Source organism: Somniosus microcephalus, chromosome 7 (genome assembly GCF_052327205.1).
Source record: "Somniosus microcephalus isolate GS21.2 chromosome 7, FLI_Smic_1.0, whole genome shotgun sequence".
NCBI lineage: Eukaryota > Metazoa > Chordata > Chondrichthyes > Squaliformes > Somniosidae > Somniosus > Somniosus microcephalus.
Window position 1 is genome coordinate 147936170 of NC_140993.1, and position 26842 is coordinate 147963011.

The window sequence follows — 26842 nt, forward strand, 5'->3', positions numbered from 1 at the left end:
TATTAGTTGAAAAAAAATAGTACTGGAGAAATTAATGGGACTGAAAGCCGATAAATCCATTGGACCTGATGGCCTACATCCTAGGGTTTTGAGAGGTGGCTATAGAGATAGTGGATGCATTGGTTGTCATCGTCCAAAATTCAATAGATTCTAGAACGGTTCCCACGGATTGGAAGGTAGCAAATGTAACCACACTATTTGAGAGGGAGAGAAAACAGGGAACTATAGACCAGTTAGCTTAACATCAGTCGTAGGGAAATGCTAGAATCTATTAAGGACGTGGTAACGGGGCATTTAGAAAATAATAATAGGATTGGGCAGAGTCAAAACAGATTTATGAAAGGGAAATCATGTTTGACAAATCCGTTAGTTTTTTGAGGTTGTAACTATCCGAATAGATATGGGGAACCAGTGGATATAGTGTATTTGGATTTTCAGAAGGCATTCGATAAGGTGCCACACAAGAGGTTATTAAACAAAATTAGGGCTCATGGGATTGGGGGTAATATACCAGCATGAGACCACACCTGAAGTATTGTGTAGTTTTGGCCACCTTACCTAAGGAAGGATATACTTGCCATAGAGGGAGTGCAATGAAGGTTCATCAGACTGATTCCTGGGATGGGGGGAATTGTCCTATGAGGAGAGATTGAGTAGACTCGGCCTATTCGAGTTTAGAAGAATGAGAGGTGATCTCATTGAAACATACAAAATTCTTAGAGCTTGACCGGGTAGATGCAGGGCGGCTGTTTCCCCTGGCTGGGGAGTCTAGAACACGGGGTCACAGTCTCGGAATAAGGGGTTGGCCATTTAGGACTGAGATGAGAAATTTCTTCACTCGGAGGGTAGTGAATCTTTGGAATTCTCTACCGCAGAGGGCTGTGGAGGCGCAGTCGTTGAGTATATTTAAGACTGATTTTTGGATATTAAGGGAATCGAGAGATATGGGGATAGTGCAGGAAAGTGGAGTTGAGGTAGAAGATCAGCCATGATCTTATTAAGGTTCCGAATGGCCTACTCCTATTTCTTATGTAAGTTATACCTTTTCTGCACTGTGTCCATGTGGACATATCATCAAGGGGCTAACAGTTGCCCATTTGCCTATCTGTTTAGTGGATTTAATGCAATGCGGAATTGTGCTATGCTTCCAAGTTCCTGTTGAAATGGTGAATATTACCACGGGCCAGAGATTTAGGGACAAAAGCTACTAATATATCTACTTCCAAACAAATAGTAACATGACTTAATAATTGGCAAATACTATTTCAATATATTACTTTCATACAGTGAGACTTCATAAAAATGGCTTTAAAAGAAATAAAACTTGCATTTATATAGCGCCTTTCACGACCACCAGACGTCCCAAAGCGCTTTACAATCAATGAAGTACTTTTTGAAGTGTAGTCACTGTTGTAATGTCGAAAATTGAGTTTGTATCTTTAAATTTTGAATAATATAGATGGGGGGAAAAAAATAGTAAGCAAATGGAAAGAAAAGCAAAATGGACATGGAGTGCAGAAGAGAAAAACAGAAGTTTGAAGAAGGAGGGTTTTTTGTGTGGTTGTTTATCTTTCACTGCTTTTATGTTATATGGCTCATGTGGGGGAAAGGAAGTTATTGGAGCCTTTTGGACAGCTGCTTCAAACTGCAATGTAGAACCATAGAAGTATACAATGCAGAGGAGGTCACTTGTCTGATCGTGTCTGTGGTAATTCTTTGCTAGAGCAATCCAAACCTACTCCCACTGCCCTGCATTCTCCCCATAGCCCTGTATTTTCCTCTGCTTCCAATGTTTATTCATTTCTCCATTAAAAGATACAATGGTCTCTCCTTCAACTACTGTGGTAAAGCTCTAAAGACACTGCATAGAGAAATTTTTAATTGACCTGTTATCTGTGTCTCTATTAATGGTCTTTGAAGCAGGTGAAGACAGTTGAGCCTAAGACGCTGCTCTGAGGACTCCTACAGTGATAGCCTGGGGCTGAGATGACCATCCCACAGCCCTCTTCCTTTGTGCTAGGTATGACTCCAGCCATTGTAGAGATTTCCACCTGATCCCCATAGATTTCAGTTTTACGAAGACTCCTTGGTGCCACGCTTGGTCAAATACCGCCTTGAAGTCAAAGACGGTGATGTAAGCCCCCAAAGTGCGGACCAAGTGATATACAAGGTCAATGTCACCGGCTTGTAAGAAAGACAGACCAACTAATTGAAGTCACAACGGTTTATTCAGGCCTGGGGAGAACCTTTCAGATCGCTGTCTGAATTCAACTCCACCGAAAGTTTAGTGAGTTACATTTTTATACATAATCTTATCAGTCATATCCTGCCCTAGGGGCGGGGGGTAAAGCTTATCAGCATATAGAGTAATAGCTAAATTGCAATTATAAAACCGTGACATTTCCTCTTCCTGCCGCCCCCGAGTCCCACATTCCAGTTATCAATTGGTCCCATCACGCCCTGTGACTATGGGCCTCATCTTAATTGCTTTACAACCATCTAATTGCCTGTAGTCAGGTGGTGTTGCTCATTACATGTTTCCTTAAGATAACAGTCCTTGTTATGGCACGCAAAGCACTGACTTTTGGCCTTGTTCTCGGGTTACTTCTGCAAAGCAATCACATCCTCATTAGTCCCACCATACTTTGAAGAATGGAACCCTGTTGTAATTTATAATAAACAAATTCTTCGATATGTTATCTTGTACGTGTGTTGCCTGCCTGGCCGACCAGACATCCTCCCTAATCTTCCTACGAGTTGCTCTGCAGTTTAATCTCTCAAGTCACCTAATCATGTTTTAAAACTTAGCTGGGTAAATGCAATATACAGACCTCTATCGTTTAACTCAGTATGAATTAACCCATTACACCTCCACCTTGTACATTGGTGCTGCAATTGAATCCTGGTTATCTTGCCCTGTTATGCCCAATTTTAATATCTTACTTCAGTCCGCCCTTTTGACCTTTTGGACAATTGTTCCAATACAGGTCAACATGTATTTCCACTTCCTGGTGTCTGCCAGAGCGTGCACTCCCTGGCCTTCTACCAGTCCAGGTTATACATGTGTATATATCCTATCAATTTGGTGGGCTTTCCTTTATGGTGGTCAATCCTTTATGCACTCCTTCCGGTGTAACCATTCCCGGGGCCCCTTAGACCCTGCATTAATGGTTTAGGCTTTCCGCTCAAGCTTGCCCCGCGTTGGGTGTGTGACGTGCCAATTTGAGACTGTCATCACTCACCAATCCTCATTCACCACCCTCATTCTGCCACCCCCATCTTACGGTTGGCCGGCCCGGTCATTAATTACCATGCCCAATTAATCCCTTGTAATTTCAGGGCTTCCTATCACGTCTTACACCATTTGCCTTGGAGAGGCGGGGGAGTTTTCCATACATAACTTCTCTACCTGCCTCTCCTTAGGCTTGACTTCTTTCATGGCACCAATTTCGGCTTTACTCATTCTGGTGCAGAGGCACTGGAGCAGCAAAAATACACAATATATCGTAATAACAATCATGAGGAATATCATTATGCCTTGTATCACTGAGGTGCCCAACGTCCCCGACCATCCTGATCCCCAATTATCAAAATAGGAAGAGGTGGGTGAGTTTTCTCTAATGTTGTACTAATGTCTTTTTGTTGTTTCTTTAAGTCTTCTATTTTATGATAATACTTTAAAATTTCATTTGTTTCCTGCCGTAATTTCTTCCAAGCTTCCTCTTCCTCTAACTTAGGAATTGCCTTGGGCTCTGGTATGACATAAGTGGCAACCTTTTTATTAAGTCCCATATTATCAAGTGACCAGGTTTTCCTATCTGTGTAGGTATCTTTAGAACAAAACAAAGGTTTGGTTGGGGAATGGGACAAGTCATATCTTGATATTCATATTTCTGTTCGATTGTGGTGACACAAAATGTCCCGTTGTTCCTTGGTGCTACCCTTGTCCGGTGTATCCCCCTTGGGTGTACCTCGAGGGTGCAATTGGTGATTTTTGTAAATCCGCACTCGGATGTGTCTCCCTCGGTGGGGGGGGTGTTTGCACACCCATGTCCTTGTGGTGGCACCCGTCCATTACCACCCCCCTTAAGGTTCCATTCTTCTGTTTATTATCTTAATCCCTTTCCCAAAGTGCCTGGGTAGGGACATTATGATATTTAACCCAACTCTCCCTTTGTACCTCTCCTATATTAATCACGTCGTATAGGGCTGTCCCTCTTCTGGGAGTTGTGGGGTGGCCAGTACAAAGCCAATCATCTTAGTCCATGGGGTCAGACAATTGCCGGCCCAATACACTTGTCCCATTTTACGCCCCTTGCATAGGCTTTTATTTCTGTCTATCCAAGGTTCCAGATCCTCATTAGTAATCCAATCAGGGATCTGTCCATTATTTATTTGCCTCATGTTATGCTGAGCATTCGACAATAGCCATGAGCCATACATGGCACATACTAGTTCCTTATGGGTTTGGCGAGAAGCATTGTCAAGTCGATCAATAATTGTATTGATTGTTTCTGCATGGGGGGCTACTATCTCTTCCACCCCCAACAATTGCATTATTGTTTGTTTCCCTGCCAGCGTTAATTGTTGGTTATTTCCGGTAGCTTGTTTTAGTAACTTCTCTATTTTTGCTCGTAGTTTTTCTACTCCTTTGTTTACTCCTTCTATGTCCAAGCTATTAACGGTTGCTAACCCGGCCGCACACCCTGCTCCGGCCATTTCCAATACTCCCGTTTCTTACATCTTTGTAAGATAGATTTTTCCTGTGGACCCTCTAATTGTTTTACCTACAGGAAGTTCCATATTTGTTTTGTATGATTGTTACACATTGCAGGCATCTCAAAAGTACTTATATTAATGGCAAGCTTAATAACTCTACGTGCCACACTAAAATACACCTCATCCTATGTTTTCCTTATTACTAATCCCCCTCGACAATGGCAATACTTATGTTCATCCCTAGGATCAAGGCGAGGACGCTCCACCTCATTCCAGACGTCCAGTGTTCCTGTAATTACGAAAAGGGGGCTGGTCGTCACCAGCCAAATAGAACGGATAAGAATAGAATAATTCTATCAGTTCAAAATGCTGTACATCTGGTTCATTTCTTGTTCTGTGGCTCTGTCCCCAGACATACCTGAAGATGCACGCTATGGCATATAACATTATCATCATACACAGCCCTATCATTGATACATGTAGTAACTCCCCTTCCCATTCTTTATATCTTCTAGTATATGTGATGAAATATTCCATTCATCACTGCCTGTGACTCTGGTTGGTTTCGGGTTCCCCCTTACCATTGTATTGCCTGTGACTGGTTGGTTTCAGGTTTCTCCTCACCATTGTATTGTGCATTGGAATGTGTTGTGTGTAGGGCTCTGCCCATACCTGGCCTCTATGTAAGCCAGCTCAGTCTGGCCTCACAGCCAGTACTGCAGACCTCCAGGGAAGATACCTCTCTCCACTGCGTGTTATCTTCTAAGTTAATAAAAGCCTTGTTTTGTTTCGCTAACATCGAGTCTCGGGATTATTGAGGCACATCAATTTTATTAACTTATTTTTCAACACAATGGATCAACTCCTGAAACCCGAACGTTTGGATTTGGATCAGCATGCTCCGGACGCATCAGCACGCTTCGGACACTGGTTTATGTGTATAGAATTCTTCCTGGACAATTCCGCAGCCGTCAAAGACGCTACGGACGCTGCGAGTATGAAACTCGGAATTCTGCGGAATTGGGTAAGCCACCGGGTTTACCCCCTCATCCAAGATGCCGACACGTACCTGGCCGCCTGCGACATCTTAAAGGCGCATTACCAGCAGCCTACGAATGAGGTGTATGTTAGGCATCTGCTCGCCACTCGCGCACAGCGACCTGGGGAATCGGTGGAGGAGTTCCTAGGCACCCTGAAAATGCTTGGCAAAGACTGCAAGTGCCGAGATGTAAAAGCCGCAGTGTACACCGACGAGCTTGTTCGCGATGCCTTTATCACAGGCCTCAGCTCCACTTACATCCGGCAAAGACTGCTGGAAAAAACGGGATTGGACCTGAAACAGGCTGCGGACACCGCGCGATCCCTGGATGTGGCCCAGAGAAACTCGGATGCCTACTCTTCAGCCCGCGCCGTCCACGCCGCCACGTGTGCACCAAGGGCGCCGCCATCTTGGAAGGCATCTTCCCCGCCCGGCAGCCCGACACCGTCGGGGCCCCGCTCTCCCCCCAGAAGCCCTACGACAGCCGCGACGTGTCGGGGACCCAATTGCTACTTCTGCGGGCAGCCAAAGCACACCAGAAACCTGTGCCCGGCGAAAGGCACCACCTGCTTTAAGTGCGGTAAGAAGGGGCACTTTGGGAAGGTGTGCAGAGGGAACCCCGCTGGAAAACCAAAACCCGCCACCGCCGCGTGTGCGCCATGGGAGCGGCCATCTTGGACGCCATCTTGCCCGACCTCGTGGGGTCCGCCATCTTGTGAGCAGACAGCGCGGACGCCATCTTGTCTCGATCAGGGCCCTACAGTGGCATCGGTCACAGTGGACCAGACCAGGCCCCACCCGCTATCCAAATCAATGGTGGACATCGAGGTAAACGGGTGCGGGGTTAAATGTTTAATTGACAGTGGAAGCACGGAGAGTTTTATCCACCCGGAACTGGCACGACAACTCTCCCTAAAGGTGGTCCCTACTCGGGGTACCATCTCTATGGCTGATAAAACCCAGACATCGACCATTCTGGGTTACTGCACGGTACAATTGTCCGTTAACGGGACTGTATACGATAATTTTAAAGTATTAATCATGAAGAATCTATGCGCGAGCGTGATCTTGGGCCTGGATTTCCAGTGCAACCACCAAAGCATCACGCTCAAGTACGGTGGGTCCCAGCCGCCCCTCAGTGTGCGGCCTGGCTACCCTGAAGGTAAAGCCGCCTTCGCTATTCGCGAACCTTACCCCTAACTGCCGGCCAATAGCGACCAAAAGCAGGAGGTACAGCTGGGAGGACAGGCGGTTTATCGCGACCGAGGTAGACAGGCTCCTGAAAGAGCGCATTATTGAATGCAGCAACAGCCCGTGGCGCGCCCAAGTGGTGGTGGTAAGGGGTAGCGAGAAGAAACGGATGGTGATCGACTATAGCCAAACGATCAACAGGTACACCCAACTAGACGCCTACCCGCTACCCCGCATATCAGAAATGGTGAACCAAATCGCCCAATACCGGGTGTTCTCCACCATCGACCTCAAGTCAGCGTACCACCAGCTCCCTATCAGACCAGAGGACCGCCCGTACACCGCCTTCGAGGTGAATGGACGCCTCTACCAATTCCTCAGAGTCCCCTTTGGGGTGACGAATGGGGTCTCGGTCTTCCAGAGGGAGATGGATCGCATGGTCGATGACCACCACTTGCAGGCAACCTTCCCCTACCTCGACAACGTCACCATCTGCGGTCACAACCAGCAGGATCACGACTCGAACCTCGAGAGGTTCCTGAAAACCGCACAAAAACTCAACCTCACCTACAACGAGGACAAGTGCGTTTTCAACACCACACGCCTCTGCATACTAGGCAGCGTGGTGGAGAATGGGGAAATCGGACCAGACCCCGACCGATTGCGCCCCCTACGGGAGCTGCCCCTGCCCAACACTCCCACAGCCCTGAAAAGGTGCCTGGGGTTATTTTCTTCTTCTTCCCAATGGGTCCCCAACTACTCCGACAAAGCCCGCACCCTCTTGAAAGCATCCTCTTTTCCGCTCTCTGCTGAGGCCCACGCCGCCTTCAAAAGCATTAAGCAGGATATTGAGCGGGCCACGCTACAGGCAGTGGACGAGAACACTCCCTTTCAAGTGGAAAGTGATGCGTCTGACTTTGCCTTGGCGGCCACCCTCAACCAGGCGGGGCGGCCCGTAGCTTTCTTCTCGAGGACCCTCCAAGGGCCCGAGATCAGACACTCCTCCGTGGAAAAGGAGGCCCAAGCCATCGTGGAGGCAGTGCGCCACTACCTAGCCGGCAAACGCTTCACCCTACTTACCGACCAGCGGTCGGTAGCGTTTATGTTCAATAATAAACAGAGGGGGAAGATCAAAAATGATAAGATTCTTAGGTGGCGGATCGAGCTCTCCACCTTCGAGTATGACATCATTTACCGGCCAGGGGCCCTTAACGAATCCCCAGATGCCCTCTCACGAGGGATGTGTGCCAGCGCCACCGGGGATCGGCTACAGGCCCTCCACAACGACCTCTGCCACCCAGGGGTCACGCGGCTGTTCCACTTCATAAAGTCCCGCAACTTACCCTACTCGATTGAGGAAGTTCGGTCTCTGACCAGGAACTGCCGCACTTGCGCTGAGTGCAAGCCTCGGTTCTACCACCCTGATAGAGCCCACTTAATCAAAGCTGCACGGCCCTTTGAGCGGCTCAGCTTAGATTTCAAGGGCCCCCTCCCGTCCGTCGACCGCAATGTTTACTTCCTGAACATTGTGGACGAATACTCCCGGTTCCCATTCGCCTTCCCCTGCCCAGACATGACCAGCGCCACGGTCATTAAATGCCTCAACAGCCTGTTCTGCCTGTTCGGTATGCCGAGCTACATCCACACGGATAGGGGGGCGTCCTTCATGAGTGAAGAGCTATGCCAGTACATGCTGTCCAGGGGTATCGCCACGAGCCGTACCACCAGCTACAACCCCCGGGGTAACGGTCAAGTGGAGCGAGAGAACGGGACAGTATGGAAAGCAGTCACTCTAGCTCTAAGGACCAAGGGCCTCCCTATCTCCCGCTGGCAGGAAGTCCTCTCAGATGTGCTCCATTCGATACGGTCGCTATTGTGTACTGCCACTAATGCCACGCCTCATGAACGAATGTTTAGCTTCCCCCGGAAATCCACCTCCGGCATATCCATGCCGTCATGGCTCTCCACCCCGGGTCCGGTATTCGTGCGAAGGCATGTGAGGGGCCATAAGACGGACCCTCTCGTGGAGCCAGTGCACCTACTCCACGCCAACCCCCAATACGCGTATGTCCGGCACGCCGACGGAAGGGAGGACACCGTGTCAATAAAAGACGTCGCCCCAGCCGGTAACGACAACAACCACGGCAATAGCAGCAACAACGACCACAGCAACTCTTACCCACCCACTACTCTTTCATCACCCCCGGAAGAACATCGACCAACGGCACCCCCACCAACTACCCCTTCAACAACCCTGGCGGCACCCCCGGCAGAGACCCAGGAGGCCACCGGGGACACCCAGCCGACACCCGCGACACCACAACAGCCACGTCGGTCGCAGAGGACTACCAAACCCCCGAACAGACTAAATCTATAGAAGGGGTGAATGTGATGAAATATTCCATTCATCACTGCCTGTGACTGTGGTTGGTTTCAGGTTCCCCCTTACCATTGTATTGCCTGTGACTGTGGTTGGTTTCAGGTTTCTCCTCACCATTGTATTGTGTATTGGAATGTATGGAATGTGTTGTGTGTAGGGCTCCGCCCATACCTGGCCTCTATGTAAGCCAGCTCAGTCTGGCCTCACAGCCAGTACTGCAGACCTCCAGGGAAGATACCTCTCTCCACTGCGTGTTATCTTCTAAGTTAATAAAAGCCTTGTTTTGTTTTGCTAACATCGAGTCTCGGGATTATTGAGGCACATCAGTATACTCCTCACTCTGCTCAAAAAGGCACCATCTCTGGCTTACTCATTGTCTTTGTTATATATTTTTAACTGAGTCCAGTGCTTCCACCTTCCTTTACCCGTTCCGGACCCATCTATACAAGCGCATGTGTCACTGTTCATTAATACTTCCTAAGGTCCTGACCATCTGGGTGCTAGCCCTGGTTTGGCTGGTATTATTTCTGCCATCACCTTGCTACCTATTACTGGGACCTCCTTCTGTTCGTCCCATGTATCTTGTTCTAGATCCCGTATAATCTGTTGGTCTTTGGCCTCATGTCTCTAACTATCTGTCTAGATTTATCTTTGGGTAACAGGACAGCCTCCCAAGCAGTCTTCTGGCCATTTGAGACAGTGCTGCAATTAGTTTATAAGATAACTTCCATTTATCAAACCATAATTTTCCTTCCATCACTGTGGGGAAATATTAAATTAACATTAAGAAACTTAAATTTAATAATGTCCAATATCTTTAAATTCTTTTCAATAATACTGAAGTTGTTGCTTGGTGAACTTAAACAGCTGTCAGTGGAAAGGGTTAACTCCTTTGCAGGCTCTTGAAGGTGGAGCAAAACATTATTGCGTCACGTAACCTAAAAAAACCCATCCCCGACCGAAAGACAGTTGTGGCTTCACACTTTAACTAAACATGAACACTTGGGCTTCATTGGTCAGATTCCCTTTCTCAGCTGCTCGCTTAGCTGCCTTGTCTGCCCATGCATTGCCCTGTTGGTGTTGGTCAGTAATCCTCTTGTGTGCTTTAATTTATTATTGCACACTCTTTGGGTAGGCGAGAGGCTCCTACTAATTCCTTGATTATTTCTTGTGTCTTATGGGTCCTCCTCCTGGTGTCATATATCCTCGCCTACTCCAGGCTACCATGTAATCAGACACCACCCCAAAGGCATACCGACTATCTGTATATGTTTACAGTTTTTCCTTTGGCTTATTCATTATCCCAATATTCCTTTTATCTCTATGGTGCACCTCAAAGCGCAGGGTCATTTTCCTCACAACTATAGCCTGTGTATTTACCCCATCTTCTGGATCAAAATCTGACCATAGCTGCTTGTAAGTACTGGACTGATAAATCAAAGCACGCAGCCAGTGATTGCGTGGTACCTAGTGCCCCTCCCATGTGGGCCACAGTCTGTCGGCATATGCTGCCGGAGTCTCATTTGCACCCTGCTCTTCGTCTGCTATAGCTTTTAAAAGGATCCCCTCCTAGCCCCAACTTATTCATATTAAGAACATAAGAACATAAGAAATAGGAGCAGGAGTAGGCCAATCGGCCCCTCGAGCCTGCTCCGCCATTCAATAAGATCATGGCTGATCTGATCCTAACCGCCAATCCACTATCACAGAACCATCTCCTGAATCTAACAGAATTAGACACACGAAATAGGAGCAGGATCAGGCTTCACGGCCCCTGGGCCCGCTCCGCTACCCACAGGGCCATGACCGATCCGAACCTAGACTCATGTCCAAATTCCTGCCCGCTCCCTGTAACCCTTAATTCCCTTCTAGGAAACTGTCTATTTCTGTTTTAAATTTATGTAATGATGTAGCTTCTACAGCTTTTTGGGGCAGCATATTCCATGGACCTACCACCCTCCTGAGTGAAGTAGTTCCTCCTCATCTCAGTTTTGAAAGAGCAGCCCCTTATTCTAAGACTATGCCCCCTAGTTCTAGTTTCACCCATCATCGGGAACATCCTCCCCGCATCCACCCGATCCAACCCCTTCACAATCTTATATGTTTCAATAAGATCGCCCCTCATTCTTCTGAACTCCAATGAGTAGAGTCCCAATCTACTCAACCTCTCCTCATATGTCCATCCCCTCATCCCCGGGATTAACCGAGTGAACCTTCTTTGTACTGACTCAAGAGCAAGTATGTCCTTTCTTAAGTATGGACACCAAAACTGTATGCAGTATTCCAGGTGCAGTCTCACCAATACCTTGTACAACTGAAGCAATACCTCCCTATTTTTATATTCTATCCCCCTAGCAATGAAAGCCAACATTCCATTGGCCTTCTTAATCACTTGCTGCACCTGCATACTAACTTTTTGAGTTTTGTGCACCAGGACCCCCAGATCCCTTTGTACTTCAGTACTTTCCAGTTTCTTGCCATTAAGATAATAACTTGCTCTACGATTTTTCCTGCCAAAGTGCATAACCTCACACTTTCCAGTATTGTATTCCATCTGCCAAATCTCTGCCCACTTACTTAGCCTGTCGATGTCCCCTTGCAGGTTTTTTATGTCCTCCTCACTCACTACTTTCCCTCCCATCTTCGTGTCATCTGCAAACTTTGATATGTTACACTCAGTCCCTTCCTCCAAATCGTTAATATAGATTGTAAAGAGTTGGGGACCCAGCACTGACCCCTGTGGAACACCACTAGTTACTGATTGCCAGCCTGAGAATGAACCATTTATCCCAACTCTCTGCCTTCTGTTAGATAGCCAATCCTCTATCCATGCCAGAATATTACCCCCAATCCCGTGATTTTTTATCTTAAGCAATAAACTTTTGTGTGGCACCTTGTCAAATGCCTTTTGGAAGTCTAAATACACTACGTCCAGTTTCCCCTTTATCCACCCTATACGTTACTTCCTCAAAGAACTCCAGCAAATTTGTCAAACATGACTTCCCCTTCATAAAACCATGCTGACTTTGTCCTATTAAATTATGATTATCCAAATGTCCTGTTACTGTCTCCTTAATAATGGACTCCAAAATGTTACCTACCACAGATGTTAGGCTAACCGGTCTATGGTTTCCAGCCTTCTGTCTACTGCCCTTTTTAAATAAGGGTGTTACATTAGCAGTTTTCCAGTCTGCCGGGACCTTTGCCGAGTCCAGGGAGTTTTGGAAAATTATTACTGGCCAATTTCCTTAAATCCTCCGTATTACACAGAATCACAAACTCCCGATCGAGCAGCCCTAAGTCTTTAATCTGCTTCCTTCAATGGCCACACGTCACACTGATTCTGATTAGTTATCACCTGGCTCTCAAGGTACTGTTCTTTATTAACCCACCTTTCTGTCTTCGGGCATTTGTCTCTCCCCTTGTGTTACTATGTATCCTAGGTAGATTACTTCATCCTTCCCTACCTGTACCTTTTCTAGGGTTTAACTCTAGTCCCGCCTTCTATAGGGCTCCCAGTACCATAGTCACTTGAATATTGTAGAGGGACCTGCCACTATCGGATATTCTTGCGGAGTGGAGTTATCTTATTCAATTCAGACTACACCAATTTACACCAACCAGAATTTCACTGTGGCCACAATGAAAGTCTGGTTTTAACAAGTTAATTTACCTCATAACTTCAAGGTTAAATCTTAGACTGAAACTTAATCTTTTGTTAAACAAACTTTTTGTTACTCTTCTCAGTTTTTACACTCTAGCTTAACCTAAATTGTAATCGTTTTTTTTCATTCTGAGGGCACAATCTTATTCGCACACTTAAAACTTCCAAAATCCAAGATGAGACAAAAGGGTTAAATGCTTTTTCTTTAACACACAGAAGTGGGTGGAGCTAAAATACACACACAGCAGACATTTTTTTTTTTTTTTTTTTTTAAAAGGACAGACTTTCAGACAAAGGAATATTGTAACCTCTTAAACACTCCTAGTCAGGAAAACATTCACACTTTAACACACAATTTTATACAGCCTGAAATTCCAGCATACTTTTAAGGTTCCTTTCACTCAGCAAATCTTGTGTTTTACTTGTCTTGGTACAGATGCTAATAACTTCCATGTTGGTAACGCTTTAAGTTTAATCTTTTTCTTCCTTTTTAAATCGGACTCAGCAGCTTTCCCTAGCTTTCCAAATCCCTGTTTATTTTTTTTTTCCTTTGCTGGGTTTTCAAATTGGTTTGCCTGCAAATTAGATCTTTTTCCTTCTTTATCTCTCCCTTCTGTTTTGATTCCTTACATTGTTTCTGGTACCAAGCTCAGATTACCATTCCCTCTATCTTTGGTTTCTCACTTTCTGTTAATCACTCCGTTTCGTTAAACACACACACCAACCCTTTAGTCACGAGGTTTTGATACTGTGGGGTCTGTGGCTCCCTGCATCCTACTTGATCCTGGCCATCACGTGGGACTACTGTCCTCTTAATCCGGCTCAGGCTAAGCGTTGGGACAGACCTCACCCTTGTCCGTTTTAACCTCTTTGTGACTGTAGGGTTTTATTTCATTCACTCGCATTTGTTGAGGTTTCGCCGCCTCCCGGCTTAGGGAACGCCCTGCCCCTATCTGAGGTTTCGCCGCCTCCCGGCTTAAAGGATTTCCCGCCTCCCGGGTTAGTGGACTTCCCACCCCTGTCGGTTTACTTTTTAACCGCCTTCAATTAAAGGTGTCTTTCTTTTTATAGTTCTTTTGTACGTCGATCCTTACTTGATGTCTCGCTAGCGATTAACCTCTAATTTTACAGGTGGTAATTAAAACATACTCACCCGTCTTGGGTTATCGTTGTCCGAGAGTCTTGTTCAGATCGCATATCCCATCCTCGTCGCCAATTGATGTAAGCCCCCAAAGTGATATACAAGGTTGACGTCACCGGCTTGTTGTAAGAAAGACAGACCAACTAATTGAAGTCACAAAGGTTCTCCCCAGGCCTGAATAAACCATTCAGATCGCTGTCTGAATCCAACACCACCGAAAGTTTAGTGCGTTACATTTTTATACATAATCTTATCAGTTATATCCTGCCCTGGGGCGGGGGGTAAAGCTTATCAGCATATAGAGTAATAGCTAAATTGCAATTATAAAACCGTGACATTTCCTCTTCCTGCCGCCCCCGAGTCCCACATTCCAGTTATCAATTGGTCCCATCACGTCCTGTGACTATGGGCCTCATCTTAATTGCTTTACAACCATCTAATTGCCCGTAGTCAGGTGGTGTTGCTCGTTACATGTTTCCTTAAGATAACAGTCCTTGTTATGGCGCGCAAAGCACTGACTTTTGGCCTTGTTCTCGGGTTACTTCTGCAAAGCAATCACATCCTCATTAGTCCCACCATACTTTGAAGAATGGAACCCTGTTGTAATTTATAATAAACAAATTCTTCGATATGTTATCTTGTACATGTGTTGCCTGCCTGGCCGACCAGACATCCTCCCTAATCTTCCTACGAGTTGCTCTGCAGTTTAATCTCTCAACAGTCACCTAATCATGTTTTAAAACTTAGCTGGGTAAATGCAATATACAGACCTCTATATCGTTTAACTCAGTATGAATTAACCCATTACACCTCCACCTTGTACATTGGTGCTGCAATTGAATCCTGGTTATCTTGCCCTGTTATGCCCAATTTTAATATCTTCAACGGTCACTCTCACTTCATCTCTGCAATTGAGCTCTTGGATCCACAGTTGGACCAAGTCTGTAATGAGGCCTGGTTTGGGTGGAACCCAAAATGAGTACTGGTGTTTAACATGCATGTAGCCCTATGTTGCATGTTCTCCAGGTTGGCATCTCATTTTCAGTTAGTCCAGGTCCTGCACTTGGCATGCTCTTCTAAACTTCATTGAACCAGGGTTGGTCACCTAACACATACATCAATCAGTTGCAAAAATCTCCAAATTTTGAGCCAAGAAACATCTGCCCAATGGCTGCTCAAATAAGCAGCCAATCATCCTGATCAATAAAGCAATCACTCTTAAAACAGACAAGTTAACTACATGACACAGCCCAGCCAAAGAAAACTGTACCCCTATTTCTGAGTTTATCAGAACCTCTGAATACAGCAGCATTTCTCACCAACTAACAATCTGCTTTATTGTAAAAGGTCTCTCTGGACACAGTAGGAGTGCCAAATTCTATTTACCCGTGCTTCCGTATATAAATGTGTCCCCTGTTGGAGGAGGAAATAAGGTGGATGGCTGCTGCATGTCAATGGTTGCCTCTAGGAATGGAGGTGGCTCAGTTGCTAGGTCTGTAGATGACCAGGGAGTGGCTAGAATGTGGTGGAGGCAAATAGCTTAGATGCTTTCAAAAGGAAACTAGATGAGTACATGATAGAAAAGGGAAGATATACTGAAATGAGGTAAATGGAATGGGAGGAGACTCGTGTGGAGTAGAAACACCAGCACAGACTAGTTAGGCTGAATGGTCTGTTTCTGTGCTGTATATTCGATGGTCTGTTTCTGTGCTGTATATTCGATGTAATTCTATGTGACCTGGCCAATATTTATTCCTCAATCAACATTACTAATAAAATAGATTATCTGGTCATCATCACGTTACTGTTTGTGGGAACTTGCTGTGAGCAAATTGGCTGCCACTTTTCCTACATTACAACAGTGACTACACTTCATTGGCTGTAAAGTGCTTTGGGACGTCTTGAGGTCGTGAAAGGTGCTATATAAATGCTATATAAACGTATTTTAATGTAATACGTAACTGGGTGTTGCTAATATGGCATTGACCTTAGACACATATCTCTTATCCATGCAATTGCAGTAATTTCTGTTTCAGATTACTCCCTCAGCATATCCAGTGATCTTGTGTGTATTTAATTTTCTGTCCCATCTCTGGTCTTCCATTCCACTGTGCACGATGGATTAGATGAGCCTCACCAATTGATTAAGTCTTTATTTTTACAATCATCATTCTGTCTCACATGCAAGCAAGTGATTGTAAATATAACTTGGGCAATGGTGACATTAATAGACAAGTCATTAAATAGTAATTGCTCGTTACAAAATAATGTGGGTGATAATTTTTTTCACAAGAACAATTTATTTTTTTAAGCTAAATGTAGTCTTTCTACAGATCTTTGCAGTTGTTCAATGATTTTTCAGACTTCCAAAATCAGTTACTGGTGCTATTATAAAAGCCATGTATGAATATTTCTGCCACATTTTACTGGATGCATGACTAAACCAAAATCTTGGTCCTATGTAATACAAATGAAATGCAAACTACCATCAATAAAGTACTGAATTTCAAAGTGTTCAAATTTCACAGATCAAACAGACATGTAGTTCAAAATGTATGTCAATTTTTTTATTCATCAAAATTTTGAACGGCAACAGGCACATCAAAATATGAATATGGCAACTCTGCCAACAACCTTGTAATGTTCCTAAGCTTAACGTTGAAGCCTTCATCTCTCAAAGATGGCTGTTGCAACAAATTGTAAACAGAATTCTCAAACAGTCCTGAAATACAAGTTAACTAAAAAAGAGAAAAGCACCAATTTGTTTCACTGGAAAACGCCAAACTTAAGATACAGTTGTGCTTACTGTACAATCAAGAACTATTTAAAACATTGTAAAATACAAAATGGAATGTTAAAAGTTTAAAATAACATTTGAAATCTTATCCTACAAAGGGTTCATCTATTCACATCAAACAAGGCCCAAAGGGGAGTAACAATTCACTCGCAAAAAGTCGAGGAACAATGCACTTTTTCAAAATAAAAACAGATTTGGTCACTTAGCTTTGTGCATAGTTTTAAGGCATCTGTAACAATTTTACAGTTTTTCTTCAATCTGGCTGTTTAATTCGTGTATGTTTATCACATTTTGAAGAAAACAGAATGGTGAAAGTGGCACTATGTTCTGATTTACTTGGCTACCACTATCACTTGCTCCAGAAATACAGGCAAATATCCTGAGCTGATCTTTAGAATGGACTACTGCCACTATCACTAAGTGCAGTTCATGCATGAAAACCACATGTCTTCACCCACTAATCTGTTTTTATAAGTTGTTTCTTCAACTCTTCCCCCAAAAAGGCAAAGGCCAGCAGCACTCCGTTCTCATATTTGCTGAAGTAAAGCTTGGTTGTGGTCGGAGATGAAGGCTGGATTCACAGTGCACTAAAGGAACACCATGGCAGAAGAGAGGCTTCCATGGGAACTTAAATGGCATCACAAAGATTAAAAATGAGCTGCAGCATTTATTTTTTGTTTATCTTCTTACCAAATAGCATTTCCCAAATTAGTGGTTCCTTTTCCACTATGCTTCAAGGCAAGAACCAGAACCAAAGTATCAAAAATACAGCATTGTAAACAAATCTCTGAGGCAGAAAAGGACTGGCTTCTTTGCATGCATTCAGTCACTCCAAAATGGCAGGAAGAGAATAAAAACTCTTCTTGTACCAACATCAGAAGATTTTCACTAAGTTCATATTTTAGCCTTCTTAAAAAAAAATAAAAAAAAAAACCACAGAAAACCCCAAGTGCAGAAATTGTAAGTATCAGTCTGTATTACAGTATTCAAACTAACTGTTAATAAATGGCACTTTCTGGGACACTGCCACCCTCCTTTTCCCCATTCCCTTCAGGTTGGCCATCACTGCAGTTTATGTGCTCAACGTCTCACAAAAGCCAACTGAGGTATTTGTGTATTGCTTTTTCAGGCCTTGCAAGGGGCAAAGAAGCAATATGGTGCTTTGAAAAAAGCATGGAATTACATTAATGTTGGCATAGGTACACATGCAACCATGGCAGTTGGAGCCTACAAATATATCTCAACCCCTCACCTAAAAGAATCATCCCTTTTGCCTTCAGACCAATAGGCTGAAAATTCATTGTCCAGCTCCAGTAGAATGAATGGAGTGAGTGGGATGAAATAATTCTTGGCTTTCCTGAGGTAATAAGTCAGTCCATTTCCTCACAAACAGAATCAGTAGAATCTTCACTCTGGGTCTGTTCTTGTAGTAATCCCATCCAGCTAGCGTTATTCAAATTAAGGTGTCCAAGCATAGTCTGAGACAGTCGGGTGTTGAAGAATCGAGACCACTCCACAAACAGAGGTTTAACTACATAAGCTATGAAACCTGATGCACAAAGCAAAATCTTAATTAACATATAATAAACATGTTAAGTTTTATATAAATAATGATAAACAGTGTTAACTACAAGAGTAAATTTATCTTGTATCTAAAGGCTACAAAATAACCATGTGTTTTCAACAGAGCACAAAAACCAAGTCATAGACAAGGAATGTACCATTTAACCTCAACACTTTTTTCTAGTTACAGGGAAGAATTACAAGTCACTCAATATATCACAAATTTTCAAATAGGTAAATAAAACACTAATTGCTACATATAAATACTTTTAAACATAATGGTTCTTTAACCTTGAAATCAAAGAAAGTTTCTTCTATCGTGATTAATGAGTAGTCTTAAACAGAGTGTTAAAGCTGGGAATCTGGAGATAGAGTGGAAGTCTGGTAAGTACTGGGTGAAATAACAACAGAAAATGCTGGAAAAACTCAGCAGGCCAGGCAACATCCGTGGAGAGAAATTAGAGGCGACGTTTCGGGTCGAACCCTTTTTCAAAACTGGAAAGGAAATGAAATAGATCGAAAGGCAGGGCTGGGAGAGAAACCGAAACGTCGACTCTAATTTCTCTCCACGGATGTTGCCTGGCCTGCTGAGTTTTTCCAGCATTTTCTGTTGTTATTTCAGATTTCCAGCATCTGCAGTATTTTGCTAAAGTACTGGGTGAATCCTAGCTATAAAAATTGAAATTTAGTTTAACATTTTGAATTTAACATAGAACCTTAAAAACTGTAGTTAACAGAAACTGCTCGTCAGTGGTAGTTAACTGTCAATCAGCTATAAGTGTTTGTCTTGAATAGGTACTAATTACTGTGAGCAGGGAGCTGAGTCAGCACTTTTAACATGGCTGAGGCTCCAAGGGTATAAAAGTAATCAGTATCTGCTGACGCACAGAGTGGTCTTAAATGGAGTGCACTTAAACAGACTGTTAAAAGTTGGGAATTTGGAACAGAGGGGGAAGGCGGTGCTGCTTCTTGCCTCCAATACTTGTAGTGCTTTGTGTTACAGGTAAATATTTAATCGACCTATAATTTAAACTTGATCTAGTAATTAGTTAAACTATAAGCTAAGTTAATTAAATAACTAAAACAAGGTTATATAGGGATGGCAGTGCAGGTGGTGTGCTGCAACATATGGGAGTTTGTGGAGAGCATCGCGTTCCCGGACGACCACGTCTGCAGTAAGTGCCTGCATCTCGAGGAACCTCAGCTCAGAGTTGTTGAGCTGGAGTCCGAAGTGCAGACATTGCGGGGCATCAGGGAGCGTTATCTGGACACTGATCCAGGAGGCAGTCACACCCCTTAGGTTAGGTAGTGGTACCTGTCTGGTTAGTGGTCAGAGACGGTGTGACAGCAACTCAGGCAGGTAAGAGGACTCCAAGTGCAGTGCTAGAGGAGCCTCAGCCTTTTTCCTTATCTAACAGGTATGAGGTTCTTGCTGCCTGTATGATGAGGGCAAAGTCTGCAGGGTGGATGAACAAACTGACCATGGCACTGTGGTACAGGAGGCCATTCTGGGGGGTAGTGAAAAGGAATGCTGTAGTGGTAGGGGACAGTATAGTCCGGGAGATAGATACTGTTCTCTGCAGCCGCAACCGGGAGTTCTAAAGGCTGTGTTCCCTGCCTGGTTCCAGGGTTAAGGCTATCTCCACGCGGCTGGAGAAGAATTTGGAGTGGGAGGATCCATGTTGTTGTGGTCCATGTCGGAACCAATGACGTAGGTAGAACTAGGAATGAGGTTCTGCTGAGAGAGTGAGGATCTAGGGCCCAAATTAAAAAGCAGAACCTCAAAGGTAATAATCTCTGGATTGTTACCTGAGCCACGCACAAATTGGCATTGGGACAAGCAGATCAAATAGTTGTGTGGGAGGAAGGGGTTTCACTTCATGGGGTACTGGGGAAAGAGGGAGCTGTTCCGTTGGGATGGGCTCCACTTAAACTGGGCTGGGACCAGTGTCCTGGCGAATAGAATAATTAGGGCTGTAGGTATAGCTTTAAACTAAAAGCCGGAGGGGGGGGGGGGATCTGGTGAGGGGTAATATAAAAATCTGAAGAGAAAAGTCAAGGCAATGGAGCAGTTTAGTGATCTGGGATAAGCAGAGTGTGACAGGAAGGGACAGTAATAGCCAATCAGCGAATAATGTGAAAGCAGGGAATAATGGTAAAAAGTTAAAATTGAAGGCTCTTTATCTGAATGCACGAAGCATTCGTAACAAGAAATGAAACCAGCCTAAATATAAACAAAACAGGAAAGGAAAGCATAGGAAAGACTAAACTAAGGGACGACATAGATGGAAAGGGAATAAATAGTTTTTGAACAGGAGTGCAAAAAGGTGGCTAAAAATAAAGTGAGAGGAATTGCTATTAATAATGGGGTAAACTGTCTGTACAGCAATGCACATTATCCATAATAAAACAGGGGAACTGGAGGCAAAAATACCAGATTAAAAAAAAAATTTGTTTATGGGATGTGGGAGTCGTTGGCAAGGCCAGCATTTATTACCCATCCCTAATTGCCCTTGAGAAGGTGGTGGCGAGCCGCCACCTTGAACCGCTGCAGTCCATGTGGTGAAGGTACTCCCACAGTGCTGTTCGGGAGGGAGTTCCAGGATTTTGACCCAGTGACGATGAAGGAATGGCGATATATTTCCAAGTCAGGATGGTGTGTAACTTGGAAGGGAACCGGCAGGTGATGCTGTGTATATGTGCCTGCTGCCCTTGTCCTTCTAGGTGGTAGAAGTCGCGGGTTTGGGAGGTGCTGCCAAAGAAGCCTTGGTGAGTTGTTACAGTGCAACTTGTAGATAGTACACTGCAGCCAAGGTGCGCCGGTGGTGGAGGGAGTGAATGTTTAAGGTGGTGGATGAGGTGCCAATCAAGCGGGCTGATTTGTTCTGGATGGTGTCGAGCTTCTTGAGTGTTGTTGGAGCTGCACTCATCCAGGCAAGTGGAGAGTATTCCATCACACTCCTTACTTGTGCCTTGTAGATGGTGGAAAGGCTTTGGGGAGTAAGAAGGTGAGATACTCGCCGTAGAATAACCAGCCTCTGACCTTTTGTTGCCACAGTATTTATGTGGCTGGTCAAGTTAAGTTTCTGGTCAATATTTACCCCCAGGATGTTGATGGTGTGGGATTCGGAGATGGTAATGGCATTGAATGTCAAGGGCAGTGGTTAGACTCTCGCTTGTTGGAGATAGTCATTGCCTGGCACTTGTGTGGCGTGAATGCTACTTGCCACTTATCAGCCCAAGCCTGAATGTCATCCAGGTCTTGCTGCATGCGGGCATGGACTACTTCATTATCTGAGGAGTTGCAAATGGAACTGAACACTGCAATCATCAGCGAACATCCCCACTCCTGACCTTATGATGGAGGGAAGGTCATTGATAAAGCAGCTGAAGATGGTTCGGCCGAGGACACTGCCCTGACGAACTCCTGCAGCGATGTCTTGGGGCTGAGATGATTGACCTCCAACAACAACAACAACCATCTACTTTTGTGCTAGGTATAACTAGAGTACTATTTTATCCCTGATTCCCATTGACTTCAGTTTTACTAGGGCTCCTTGATGCCACACTCGACCTGAAACATTAACTCTGTTTCTCTCTTCACAGATGCTGCCTGACCTGCTGAGTTTCTCCAGCATTTTCTGTTTTTATTTCAGATTCCCAGCAGTATTTTCTTTTTGTAAGGAAAAAAGGGAGGCGGAGTGGCAGTGCTGATTAAGGAAGACATTGTAGTGTTGGAAAGGGAGGATGCTCTTGAGGGGACAAGGACAGATTCCATTTGGTTAGAATTGAGGAGCAAAAAGATTATGATCACACTATTGGGGGTATTCTACAGGCCTCCAAATAGTGAAAGGGAGGTAGAGGAGCAAATCTGCAGGGAAATCGTAGAGATATGCAAGAACTATAGAGTGGCGATATTGGGAGACTTTAATTACCGAAATAGCGATTGGGATAATGCTAAGGTAAAAGGAAAGGAGGGGGAGGAATTTCTGAAATGTGTTCAGGAGAATTTCCTTGACCAATATGTTCTTGGCCCAACTAGAAAGGAGGCATTGCTGGGGAATGAGGTGGGCCAGGTCGACTAACTGCCTGTGGGAGAACACTTGGGCACAAGTCATCATCGTATCATAAGATTTAGATTAGCAATGGAGAGGAGCAAGGAACAATCTAGAGTGGAACTTCTAAACTGGAATAGGGCTAACTTCAATGGGATGCGAAAGGATCTAGCCAGGGTGAAATGGAACCAAAGACTGACAGGAAAAACTGTAATGGAACAATGGGTGATCTTTAAAGAAGAGATGTTCCAAGTACAGGCTAGGTACACCCCAACAAGAGGGAAGGGTAAGGGAACCAAAGCAAGAGCTCCTTGGATGACGAGGGAGATAGAGAAGATGATGAAACAAAAAAAAGAGGGTGTATGATGAATGTCAGGTAAATTCTTCATGGGAGAACCAAACCAAATACAGTAAGTTGAGAGGGAAAGTGAAGATGAAAATAAGATTGGCAAAGAGAGAATGAGAGAGTAGAATGGTGGTTAATATAAAAGGGAACCCAAAAATCTTCTACTGACATGTAAACAGTAAGCGGGTAGTAAGAGGCAGGGTGGGCCCTATTCGGGACAAAGAAGGCGATATATGTTTAGAGGCGCAGAGCAAGGCTAGAATACTCAATGAGTACTTTGTATCGGTGTTTACTAAGGAGGTGGATGCTGACAAAATATCGGTAGAAGTGGAAAAGGTGAAAATTGTTAGACAGGATGTACTAGAAAGGCTGGGTATGCTTAGAGTGGATAAGTCGCCTGGTCCAGATGGCTTGCATCCCAGGTTGCGAAGGGAATTGGGGGAGGAGATAGCGGAAGGGCTTGCCATAATTTTCCAATCTTCCCTAGATGCGGGGGAGGTGCCTGAGGATTGGAAAGTGGCAAATGTGACACCATTGTTCAAGAAAGGGTGTAAGGACAATCCTAGTAACTACAGGCCAGTCAGTTTAACATCAGCGGTGGGTAAAGTTTTAGAAACAATAATCAAGGAAAAAATTAACGGGCACTTGGAGAGGTTTGAGTTCATTAAGGAGAGCCAACACGGATTTGTAAAAGGCAGATCGTGTTTGACTGATCTAATTGAATCTTTTGAAGAAGTAACGGGGAGGATGGATGAAGGGAATGCAATGGATGTTGTCTACATGGATTTTCGGAAGGCGTTTGACAAAGGTGATGCATTTTGGCAGAAGGAACAGGGAGAGGCAATATACACTTAATGGCACAGTTTTAAAGAGTGTGCAGGGACAGAGGGACCTAGGAGTTAATGTGCATAGGTCCCTGAAGGTGGCGGGACATATTGAAAGAGTGGTTAGGAAACCATATGGGATCTTGAGCTTCATAAATAGAGGTATTGAGTACAAAAGTAGAGAAGTTATGTTGAACCTTTATAAAGCGCTGGTTAGGCCACAACTGGAGTATTGCGTCCAGTTCTGGTCACCACTCTTAAGGAAGGATGTGAAGGCACTTGAGAGGGTGCAGAGATTTACCAGAATGGTTCCGGGGATGGGGGATCTCAGCTACAAGGACAGGTTGGAGAAGCTGGATTTGTTTGCATTAGAGCAAAGGAGGTTGCAGGGTGATTTGATAGAGGTGTACAAGATTAAGACGGGTTTGGATAGGCTAGACGGGGAAAGGCTGTTCCCACTAATTGATGGTACAAGGACTAGGGGACAAAGATTTAAGGTTTTGGGCAAGAGATACAGGGGGATGCGAGGAAAAGCTTTTTTACTCAGCGAGTGATGAGGACCTGGAACTCGCTGCCGATGGAAGTGGTGGAAGCGGAGACACTCAATGTTTTCAAGGGGAGACTGGATAGGCACTTGAGGGAAATAAACTTGCAGGGCTACGAGGATAGAGCGGGGAATGGGACTGACTGGATTACTCTACAGAGAGCTGGCATGGACTCGATGGGCGGAATGTCCTCCTTCTGTGCCGTTATGACTATGTAAGTTGGAGTGACCAACTGCTCTGGTATTCAAAATTATGCATTTCTGGTTGGACGCCATGATCTCTGTCTACCTGAACTACTGGGCTACACTTTGCTGAATGTTACTTGAGGACTTAATAGTTTCACTTTTACTTTTTAACCCCCAGACTAACAACAGGTCTTGGGAAAATCTAGGTCCCTTTGAATGACTTTTTAAAAAATATAGTTTTCAGCTTTAACTGCAATTCTGACACAAATATGCTACCAGTGTAAAGCTACTCAAATTATCAGGAGTAGTAATGTTGACACTAGGCAACTGAAGTTGAGACTTAAAATGATTAAGTGAAAATAGAAACTTTTGAACACTTCTCACCTATCTTACCTTTTCTCTATTCTCTCCTCTCCTTTACTTTTACTCAATTTTCACAACTCCCTATTCCAAACTTTCTCCTTTAGATACAGGTTCAAATTTCAAAACACTACTTGCTTTTCTTTGAGACCCTGGGTCTGAACATTTAATTTGAAGGTAAGATATGATGAGCTGAATTTTTGAATTGATTTTCTCACATTCAACACATACCTCTAACTGCTGGTTGAGTTCTTGACCACCGCATTAGTATCATAATTGTGCCCAAATAACTGCAGTAGTTAAACATTACAAAAGTCAATTGCTTTGCATTTTGTTGAAACTCAAATCACTCACCTATTTGAATATTGGCTACAGTTTCTGTATGGCGATCACATAGCTGACTTATATCTAGCTTATATCGCCTTTCAATATCCCCTAAATAGGGAAAAAAATCAGTTTAAATATAAATTGTCTCATGATGATTGTTGATGTATTAAAATTTCAAAAGTTATCCTATTTGGTAGTACATTTTTCTCCCAAACTGAGCGTTAAGCAAAAGCACCATATTTTATTACAAGTATTTTTCTTTTAATTTACACCAGTACAGTAATACACACTTCAAATTATACAAAAGTATATAAACGGCCATGCAATGTACAGAAATATTATGGATTGTCTTATCCTATAATAAAGTTTCATGAAAAAATAAAATACATTGAGGTGCATCTTTTTGTTTTAAAATGTTCCTTCACGAAAAAGACATACACATATTTTGTGAAGACACTGTATGTTGGTGCTATTGATAAGGCTATTTGCATAGCGAGAATGACAGCAGTTTAGAGATAACGCTAATGTGGCAACTGCCCCTAGGGTCCAGCTGCCTCAGAGGGATAACTAGGGTCGTGCTTAAGGAAGTTGGGATCTTACAGGGTATCACTAAGTTTTAGGAGAGGGTTGCTATTAACTTATGACCCATCTCAAATTGGCTCATTCTTACTTTTTTTTAGGAGGTGGTCTGGGTCACGCAGGCCCCAAGACAGGGCTCCAGGTTACCCGGTACCTCCAGGCAGAATCCACACATTACACTTTCTGATAAGCCTACTTATCACCTTAGTAACTCATTTTTATATTTTTCCAGCTCAGCTCCATCTTTTCTGTAGTGTGGGTTCCAAATTAACACAATACTCTCAGCGGGGCCCGAAAGGTGGGATTACTTTCTTTGATTTACTCTCCGTTCCCCTTATGCAACCCAATATTCCATTAGCTTTCTGATCGATGCCAGACTTTGGTCCTGCGGGATCTATCTAATACAACCCCAGACTCCTTTTCCTGATTTGTTTTGGTTCATAATTTAACATGAATCTTATAAATCTCTAATTCCTTGTCCCCAAGTACAGGCTTGCATTTATTCACTGTACCTCTCAACTATCCACTCACTTTACCAAACAATCGAGATACTCCTGAAGCTTTTCCCCATCCTCTTCCTTATTAATCACTCCTGCTGTTTTGAGAACACCCACCAACTAAGAGATTAAACTACTAATGACATTTCTAATATTTATATTGCCATATTCATAAAAATGTTGAATAGCACTGGTCCCAAAACCAAGCCCTGTAGGTGCAGTGTGGTGCAGTTTATGGGTGGGGATGTGGGAAAAGGGTGTACTTATTTTCGTTTTTAATGCTGTTTGTTAAGAAAATGCTGTAAATTGAGCCACTTTACTGAATATACCTTGATGGAAGAATTCTTGTGATACTTTTTCACTCCATCTCTTACTCAGTTCCCAAGGCCGGCATGGGTTACTGATATCTGCACACTTCAGTGCTATCTGTAATAAGAACGAAAGTTATTTACTTGAAAAGGTAGTCTTTCTTTTATTTTTCTCTCTTCCGTTAGCTCACTATTTTAAATAAGTTTTTTTTTCACAATTCCTATCACTTTGTAGTTAACAGCTATAAATAATAAAAGATTGTGTGGAAGTTGGATGAGAAAGGGTCATTCAGTCCATCAACACTACATTTTCCAAAGAACA

General features: G+C 44.0%; 2 protein-coding genes across 7 annotated transcripts in view; one reads left to right on the top strand and one right to left on the bottom strand.

Annotated features, from left to right (window-relative positions):
* Positions 1–26842, top strand: part of mtfr1 (mitochondrial fission regulator 1) — an 86790-nt gene that overhangs the window by 55356 nt on the left and 4592 nt on the right. The gene's annotated exons all lie outside the window — the stretch shown is intronic.
* pde7a (phosphodiesterase 7A) overlaps positions 16687–26842 on the bottom strand; it is a 358425-nt gene continuing 348269 nt past the window's right edge. For all 3 annotated transcript variants that reach the window (XM_085993047.1, XM_085993048.1, XM_085993049.1), the window contains 3 exons: positions 26542–26638; positions 25164–25244; positions 16687–18480 (listed from right to left, as the gene is read on the bottom strand). In XM_085993047.1, the coding sequence (XP_085849173.1) occupies positions 18302–18480; positions 25164–25244; positions 26542–26638 (357 nt within the window). In that variant the 3' untranslated portion in view covers positions 16687–18301. The remainder of the gene's footprint in view (positions 18481–25163; positions 25245–26541; positions 26639–26842) is intronic.